Source organism: Melanotaenia boesemani, chromosome 8, assembly GCF_017639745.1.
Source record: "Melanotaenia boesemani isolate fMelBoe1 chromosome 8, fMelBoe1.pri, whole genome shotgun sequence".
Taxonomy (NCBI): Eukaryota; Metazoa; Chordata; class Actinopteri; order Atheriniformes; family Melanotaeniidae; genus Melanotaenia; species Melanotaenia boesemani.
Window position 1 is genome coordinate 32,864,770 of NC_055689.1, and position 8,666 is coordinate 32,873,435.

General features: G+C 43.6%; 1 protein-coding gene across 1 annotated transcript in view; it reads right to left on the reverse strand.

The window, feature by feature from the left end:
• Positions 1-7,843, reverse strand: part of kcnq3 (potassium voltage-gated channel, KQT-like subfamily, member 3) — a 137,775-nt gene extending 129,932 nt beyond the window's left edge. The window contains exons 1-2 of the mRNA XM_041992455.1: positions 7,706-7,843; positions 6,722-7,166 (exon numbers count right to left, since the gene is read on the reverse strand). Coding sequence (XP_041848389.1) covers positions 6,722-7,035 — 314 coding nt within the window. The 5' untranslated portion in view covers positions 7,036-7,166; positions 7,706-7,843. The remainder of the gene's footprint in view (positions 1-6,721; positions 7,167-7,705) is intronic.
• Positions 7,844-8,666: the final 823 nt, after the last annotated feature.

Below are 8,666 nucleotides of genomic sequence, written 5' to 3' on the forward strand. Positions count from 1 at the left end.
TTCCCTTTTCCTTTTCATCTCTCTGCTCTTTATTTTCCATGTATAAATTTATGACATTATTAACATCATCAACTTGTCTTTCTCCACTTCTCTCTCAGCAGGTCTCCCTGGCTCAGAGTTGGCCTAAAAGGAGGCTTAATCACTTTACAGCAGCATTTTGCTTTATGCCACCGTGTCACCGTGAAATGCCATATTCGAAAAACCCCGTTCTACATTTTCGAGACCATTATCAGATTTCTTTTGGAGTACGTATGTACGTAGTGATGCAGCCTATAATCCTATGGTCTTGGTGTTAGCTGCTAAATTGGGAGCTAATAAGCAGGCAACATAGAAAACAGGTAAATGATTTACTTCCATCTCTTTAAGACATAAAGATGCAAGCAACACAGTTTTTTACAGATACGCAGATATTAAAAGACAATAGAAATCACATATAGGGTCTCTACTAAGCCATCACAGTGTGTTAATCCAATTTCTCATAATCAGCATAATCAGATTTTGCTATCTGCATGATTATTAGAATGATCTGGTAACTCCAGAAATCAGGTAATAATCAGATTTCAGGTGTGAATAAATGGGCTATTTGTTGGTTGGGACATCCTTAGTTTCCAGCCTAGGTTGCCATGGTGATACACCACTTTATGGCCCCTTAATGCTCTATGCTAAAGAGTGATACAAGGTCTGTCTCCAGCATCCTTTACGTAAGTAATTCCAGGACAATCGCAGATGCCTCCCCCAACGCAGCAGACAGAGCAGTACTATGGGAAACCATGAGGGGCAGTGTTGGGCTGTATAGCTGATGTACGATCAGGGAAAAGAACAAACAAGAAGAAGAAGTTGTTATTTAACGGCTGCAAAGACCACCACCATCTACTGCCGGCCTCTTTTTATGTCTCTTTCTGAGACGAACATTATGTTCTTCTCCATCACTATGACTGTGGTTGCAACGGATCAGAACTCGGAGGTAAACTCTGAACTCTGCACTCCCCTCTGGTGGATGTATTACCTAACAGCCATGCCAACAGGATGCCTGGTATTATGAGGGCAGGGAACCACCTATTTACATACGTATAGGAGGTGTAAATGAGTCTATAAACATTAACCCGCTTCATGACAGTGAAAAAAACCTAGTTGAACCTGAAGGTAACTCGTTATGACTCTGAGATCAGTCACTGAAATAATGTTAGATGAAGCATGCTGCTAAATCCAGCAGGTGATATGTTTTCATTTGTTTGTTTAAATTTATTGGGGGTGGAGCCCCAGCAGGATCAATAGTGTCTGTGTCAGTCGGTTTATTTATTTTAGATTTCTCCAACAATGTCAGATACTGTTTCAAACCACTTTTAGGATACAGCAGTGCATCCTCATCCCCTCTTCTCCAGGTGCCGAGACATATTTTTACCACAGGTCTTCCACCAATTGAACCTTGATGTGATGAGGGAAGCAGCTTTTCTCTGAATAAGATCCCAGAGAGAAGCCTGACTGTTAGGACAAATCCTGAACCTGAAAATGCCAACATGACCAATTTGCCTGTAACAAGTATTTATCCAGAGACAGCAGTGAACGTGGCAGCTGCAGGAGGGACAGACGCGACGTTTTGCTCGTCTTCAGCCAGGAAGCTGCTAAAAAAACAAGTAAACCATCTTCCTGCAGGTTCAGCAGTTTCAGGGAGGATCAAATGAGATGGAAGCTCGTCTGAGATGCGGATTTTTGTTTCAGGTCCACATCAAACATGTTTAAAAGAAATTCTGCTGAGACTAAAGAAAATGAGCCAAGCGGGTACCTTATAAGAGTAAAGAAGCAGCATCAGGGAGGACTGATGGAGTGTTACTGTATGTGGGCATCAGAGAGGAAGAGCTGCATTGTGGGAAACAGCCCGGCTGTCAGGCTTGTCTGGATGGCAGGATGAGGCCAAGGATCACCAGAGATCTGCCATCAAAACTGCTGATGTCGAACATCTCCCGTTTCCTTTCACTCCCGTCTCTCTCTTATTCTTGATTGACCACACTCAGCATCCACTTTAGATCTGATTTTGTTCTCTCCATTGCGTTGTTATGGAAACCAAAATTTGGGTACCAAAGTACATCAAGTCCTGTGCTGGTAGCTGCAACCTGAAAGTCCGAGAGTCGTCTCCAGAGAGGAGCCGAACGATAACAACTAAACCTCTGCAGCTCGGTTCACTGAGGTTACAGAAAAGTAATGAAGAAGAAAAAAAAACCTTCTGAATCGATCATTTATAACGAATCTAAATGAGACTTAATCAGAAACGTCTCAGTGCACCACACTGATATAAAAATGTTCTGAACAGGTTCTAGACTAAATTTTAAGCTTGGTTTCAACATTTTTACTTACACACACACACACACACACACACACACACACACACACACACCCCAGATGATCATCATCCAACCTTAAACCTTTAGTAAATTGCTGACTCACATTGTTCTGGTCTTTGCTCGTGAAACTCGATCTTGTTTTGGTTTCAGATAGTTTCTGAGGCCCGTTTGTGATGAAAGAAAAACAAGTCTAATTCATATTTCTGCAGCTTTTTAAACTAAAAATCACTTCACGGTAATTCAAACATTGACCTGGACTGGAAAAGTTGTGGATTTTAAACCTGAGGGATCACAGCAGGCGAGTGGATTTAGATATCTGTACCGAGTAACAGCCACATCGCTTTCAGGTAAAACTAAACTATAGAAGGTTAAATATTTTAGCTGTTCAGTGTAATCCTCTTCCCATCACTGAAATGAGACTCCTCCTGGTTTTGTTAGGATGCTATGAAGCCTCCTCGGGTGCTGTTGGGAGCTTCCTGAACTCCAGGGACTTAAAGTGATCCAAAGTCACACGGCTGATAATAAAAATCCCCAAGGAGGAAAAGAACTGCAGACTAAATTCAATTATCTGGGTTATCAGCCTGACAAAAGTGAAACTGACTGAATGAATCCTACCTGTGGAGTTTCTGACTTCAGTTACACACCTGAAGAATTATCTTCCTTTAACTGATACAGAATTTAAGATGCAAAAACGTAACTTCCTCCTTTGTTTCGGGTCAAAATAAAGCAGCTTTGCTCCATCAGTCTGTCCTCCCCTTCATATATCTGTACTTTCTGCTCATTCATCCCCGTCCCACCTCCCTCTCTATCTATACATGTGTCACGTTGAAGTGTTGCCTGTGCATCACGACCTGTGGGTGAAGAGTGTGAGTAATGCTTCCCCGGCTGTCAGCACCAACCACTGAAGTGCCCTTGAGCAAGACACCAGTGAGCTGCAGTTTAAAGCTGCAGCTGACATGATGACATATGCTTGTGTTTCCACTTAAAGTAGTGAAATGTTTCTTTTCCAGTTTATTCTGCTCTTTAAACGATAATGTTTGACAGATTTTTTAAAACAGAAGATTTTGGATTAAACTAATTTCTGCTGGATTTGCTTTTAATTGCATGTCGTCACATCCTCCTCATCAGTCCTGTGGACCATGAAGAGGACCTAGCTTACTGTAAACCAGATAATGGTGCGATTTAAGTTTCAGTTTTAATTTCTATCATAAATACTTCAAACATACCCAATAGAGAAACGTAATTCTTCTTACAGCCCTTGTGCCCTCCCTCCTCATATTCAGTTCCCTATAGTGACCATCACAGTCAAAAGTGTCCACGCTATAAAATCATCAAACATCAATTTTTTTATTCCTGATTTTTCTCATTTTATATTTTATACATATAGCTCATTCATTGTGGCTGAATTAAAATTCACCTTAAAAGTGAGAAAACACTGTTTTTATGAATGTAAACTAACAATTTTTTTTGTTGTTATTCTAAGCATTTTAAAACACACAACTTGTGTTGGCCTGCAGTTTGCATGATGACACACACAGACAGAAACGAGCTGTGTGTTCATCACCTGCTGGAAACAGATGATTTCACACCCAACTCCACACCTGAGAATACTGCACTAAAGACTCTGATGGAGCTGGACTTTGTGTGATACCAGCTGATAAAAGAGCTGCTCTACTTCACCAGCAGCACATATGGAGCGGCCATATTGGGAGTTACACGTGTTGTGTTGCCGAGAAAACATGCAACACACTCCATAAGTCAGGCTGGGACAGTCGCGGGTGTTTTCCTGTAAGCTGAAAGGAGAAAAAAACTGGCAGTTGTGTCAGGAGAAAGGGTTTTGTTGCCCTGAGTTGAGTCTCACAGGCTGGACTTCTAACAATCTGGACCTTTCTGACATGAATGTAAAATATCCAGGAAGCAAACGAACAGAGAGAAATCTGGAGGTACAATTTCAGACTCTGAACAGAGAAGGATGGAAAAAGATGGAGAATGGTGGTTTTATGTACAAATAGCTTGAACACTTGAGTGTTTTAGCTACAAGATGCGATCACAAGTGGGAATAAAAGAAAATATTTCTGAGGAAAAGCCATCAAAGATGCATAATTCATTAACTGACTGATAAAAACATAAGATAGGAGAACAGAAGGTGGTTTCTTTTGTTGGTTGTTGCTGTAACTGCAAAAGCTGATGAGCCGCTAACAGAGAGATGTGTGAATGAGAAGACCAAAGAAATTCCTTCCCGTCTGCTGGTATCTGCGGTCATTTTATCAGATTTTTAGAAAGTGCTTCATTGGAGACAGAAATCCCATCCAGCGAGAGCTGAAGGAGGGAAAACGTCTACAGCTGAGAGATGCAGACAGAGAATATTAATTACTGCTTCCTTCGGAAAACACACCCACAGTCAAACGGAGAGGAAGACGATTCGTCAGCTGCTGAGTTAAACTACTAAACCTGACTGGGTTCATCTGGTTTCATCACTGACCTGTGAGGAGAAAAGGATGACTGGAGGGCCTTCAGAGCTGCGAAAAGCAGCACTTTAACTCTATTCCTGAGGGATGTGATGACTTCTGACAGCAGCTGACAGATTTTACTGCTCCCGAACCAAGTTATGCAACCAGAGCTCAGACAGAGGTGTACAACATTCATTTAGGAGTTTACAGTTTCTCTCAGTGCTTTAATTCTCCGAGCAGCTGCTTCTTCTAATCATCCGAAAGCTCCACATCTTTTAAAGAGGTCTTTCTCATTAGTTCTCCAGCTTTCTGGAGGTCAATTTTTGCGTTTTCAGTCCAGTTTGTCTTTGTTAAGCCAAAAAGGCTCCTAACTCAAGGGATGAACCAGTGTGCCAACTCACAACAAACAACTTGGCAAAGAACCAGGATCTTTATGCTTTTTGTCACAAAGACTCAAATTTTGTTTCCATTTATTTAGTTTCATCTGTGAAAACCAGCAAAGATCGGACAGTCTGACAGACAAAACAGGATTTTAGCAGCAACAAGGTGATTCCCAAACAGCTGTTAGCTGGAAACTCTGCATATCTCAGCATGGTGGAAACTGGACACATGGAGGACAAAAGAAGAAGAATCAGGACTGAAAACAATCTACAACAGATGAACAGGATCTGAACCAGGACCTCAGAGATGCATCTGGGCCTGTAGTTGATCCATCTACTGTTGGCCAAAGCCTCATCAAAAATGGTCTCCATGGAAACGTGGCTGGCAAGAAGCCATTCTTAAGGGACACAGGGATTAAAGGCTGAGGTATGTCACATGACACAGGAACTGGACTGAAGATCAGTGGCTACAGGTCTGATGGAGGGATGGATTGTGCCCAGGAACCCAGACCTCAACATTATTGAAGCAATATGAGATCATCTGGACAGAGAATGGAACAAAATGCAGAAACATCCTAAAAAGGAGCTTTGAAAAGTCCTTCATTGATTGTGGAGAACTGTTCCCAAAGACTATATAAAGCAGGGGTGCCAAGTCCAGTCCTCAAGAGCTACTTTTAGATGCATCCCTTCTCCAACCCATTCTGTATTAAATGGCTAAATTCCTTCTTCTGCATGTTATTCAGCTGTGCAGAGGCCTGGTTACAACCCATTCATTTGACTCAGGTATGGAAAAGGGACACATCTAAAAGCTGCAGGATAGTAGCTAGTAGATAGTAGAGGACTGGACTTGGACTTAAAGAATTGACAGAAAGCTTCTCTAATGGGTTCAGACTGAGATGAAGAATAAAATAGCTCAGAACAAATATTCAAGACTGTAAACTCCTAAAGTTGCCACATAAAGCAAAAGCAAACAACTGATTAACCAGCAGACATTCACTCACATCTTTCCAGTACTTTATAAAGTTTTAAGCTCAGTCAAGAAATAATCAGATCTTTAAGGATTATAATGCTTTTTAAAAAATATTCCTGCCCTGATTTTTTCTTGTGTTTTCACTCTAAACAACCAATCAAATTGGCAGGAAATGATTCGCCTCAACAAATACTCCATTTATTCCATCAACTCTTAATGAAAGCTGAAGTCATCAAAACTCATAACCCTCTCCAGCATCTGTTGGAGCTCCGCTTATGTAACCTTGATGGGTTTAAGTGGCTTAAAAGTTTTAGAAGCACAAGAATCCACATGTCAACCTGATGTACCAGTCTCTACAGGACACACACACAAACGCATACACGTGCGTCAATTTTGGGGAAACCGAACCATCTAAGTTGTATAACCAAGCAGCTGCACTCCTCATTCCCCACATCAGCACCGAGTTGCAGCCTCCACACCCCCGCTGCATCAAGCCTCATTAATGTGCTGAAAATTACTGTTACAAAGTGAGTTCCCGACAAAAGCGTCATCAGTCACCACGCACGTGCCGTTTCTACTCACACGAACGCGTGGTAGAGTAGCGCCCATCCTCTCGGCCTCTCCAGCGCGTCGTAGATCAGGTTCTGGATCCTCCTCTTGCGGATGTTATTCCTCTTTACGGGCCGGGTGTAGTTCAGGGGGGTCTTGGCCAGCAGCCCGATGCCCATTCCCTGAGTGCCCCGCTTGAAGTCCTCCCGGCCCGGACCCACCAGCAGCAGGGTGCCATCCTTATCCGCTCCACCGCTGCCTTGGTCCAGTAAGTCCCCAGGAGGAGCGCTGGAAGTCTTCTTCTGCTCCTCCGAGCCGCTAGCGACGGTCCTGGACCGGAGCCCCATGGTCAGTGCTGGATGCCCGGTGTGGGCAGCATGCCATGATCTGGGCGCTGGATCCGGAGACACCCAGACTTTAGCCGTGGGTCATTTAAGGATGTGGTCCCCGGCGCGAAGGGAGGTGCTCAGCAGTCTGACTGCAAAACAAGGAGGAGGAGGAGGAGAGGGACAGAGGAGTGTTACACATATTACTTGGTCAACCATCGGCATTCGCGAGCAGCGGAACAATCCGACGCCAAATAAAGGAGTGTGCGTAAAATCGCACACAAAACACGCCCTGACGGTGGGAACACCACCGTGACGGGCTACAGTGCGTGAGGTGAGATCACCCCAAAGTCGGATAAACTCATTATTGCGCACCGCAGCACATTTTAGTCTCGGATTATCGGGGTTTTTAGCAGATTTTACGCGATTTAAAGCGGAAACGCACCTGATGTCCGCTTCTCCTGAGCGTCAATTAGCCAATTAAGGAAAAACCAGCAACAATTGCCCACTTCCCGAAACAGCTTCTCCTCCCAAAAACACACAAACCGTAGAGACAAAGAGCGAGCGTGAAGCTGCATCCTCACACACACACCGCGCGCGCGCAGACACACAAACAGAAAATAAAGAGACACCTATGGGAGGAAACCCGCTGAAGACAACATCAGCTCCAAGCAGCAGCACCGAGCCCTACCAGCAGCGGATCCCTTGCATGGCGCGTGTCTCCGGGGCTACCAGCCTCCATCCACCTGCAGAGGAAGCGGGGCGCTGAGGAGGAGGAGGGTGGAGACGAATGATGAGGAGCAGAGATGCTGCGTGCAGGAGGTCGATACTGAAACTGAAGAGAAGCAGCACACAGAGAGAAAAAGAGGATCGGGCTTTCATCAGCGGTACGCAGACGTGACGTGCTCGCACACTCACACATGCATGTATGCATGTATGCGCGCTGTGGGCGTGCATGCGCTGAAAGACTGCCTTATTCGATGTAATCAGGAGGAAAAACACGCATGTCAGCACAGACTGACGCGAACAGACGCGTGCGCGAGATGTTATGCATAGTCACACACATGCACGCGCACCTTGCTGTAAACATCTGTAGGTACATTATTTGTTTTTATGTTGATTATGTGTTATATGTTTATATGAGATAAACAAGATAAACTGAGCTGATCTGCAGCTTCACACAGAAAAGATGGTTCATCTGATTCACCGTTTACATGGTTTTATTTTCATCTGCTGAAAGAAACCTGAAAGATAATTAGTTAAAACTACAGAATAATGACACTTTATTAGGTTATTCTGTTTGCTTGTTTAACAGATATCTAATCAGTCAATCACATGACAGCAATTCAACCTTCTGAAGTTTAAAATGAGCATCAGAATGAGGAAGAAAGAAGATTTAAGTGACTTTGAACGTGGCATGGTTCAACCACAACCATCCCTAGGGTTTTATGAAATGAAAAAGATACAAGCAAAACAATAGATGGGCTTCAGCAGCAGACGACCACATCAGGAACCATTGCCTTAATTCTTGGTGTGATAGATTGAACAAGATGCTGGAACATTCCTCAAAGATTTTGCTCCATATCAACATGACAGCATCACACAGTTGCTGCAGGTTTGTCGGCTGCATCCATGATGAGAATCTCCCGTTC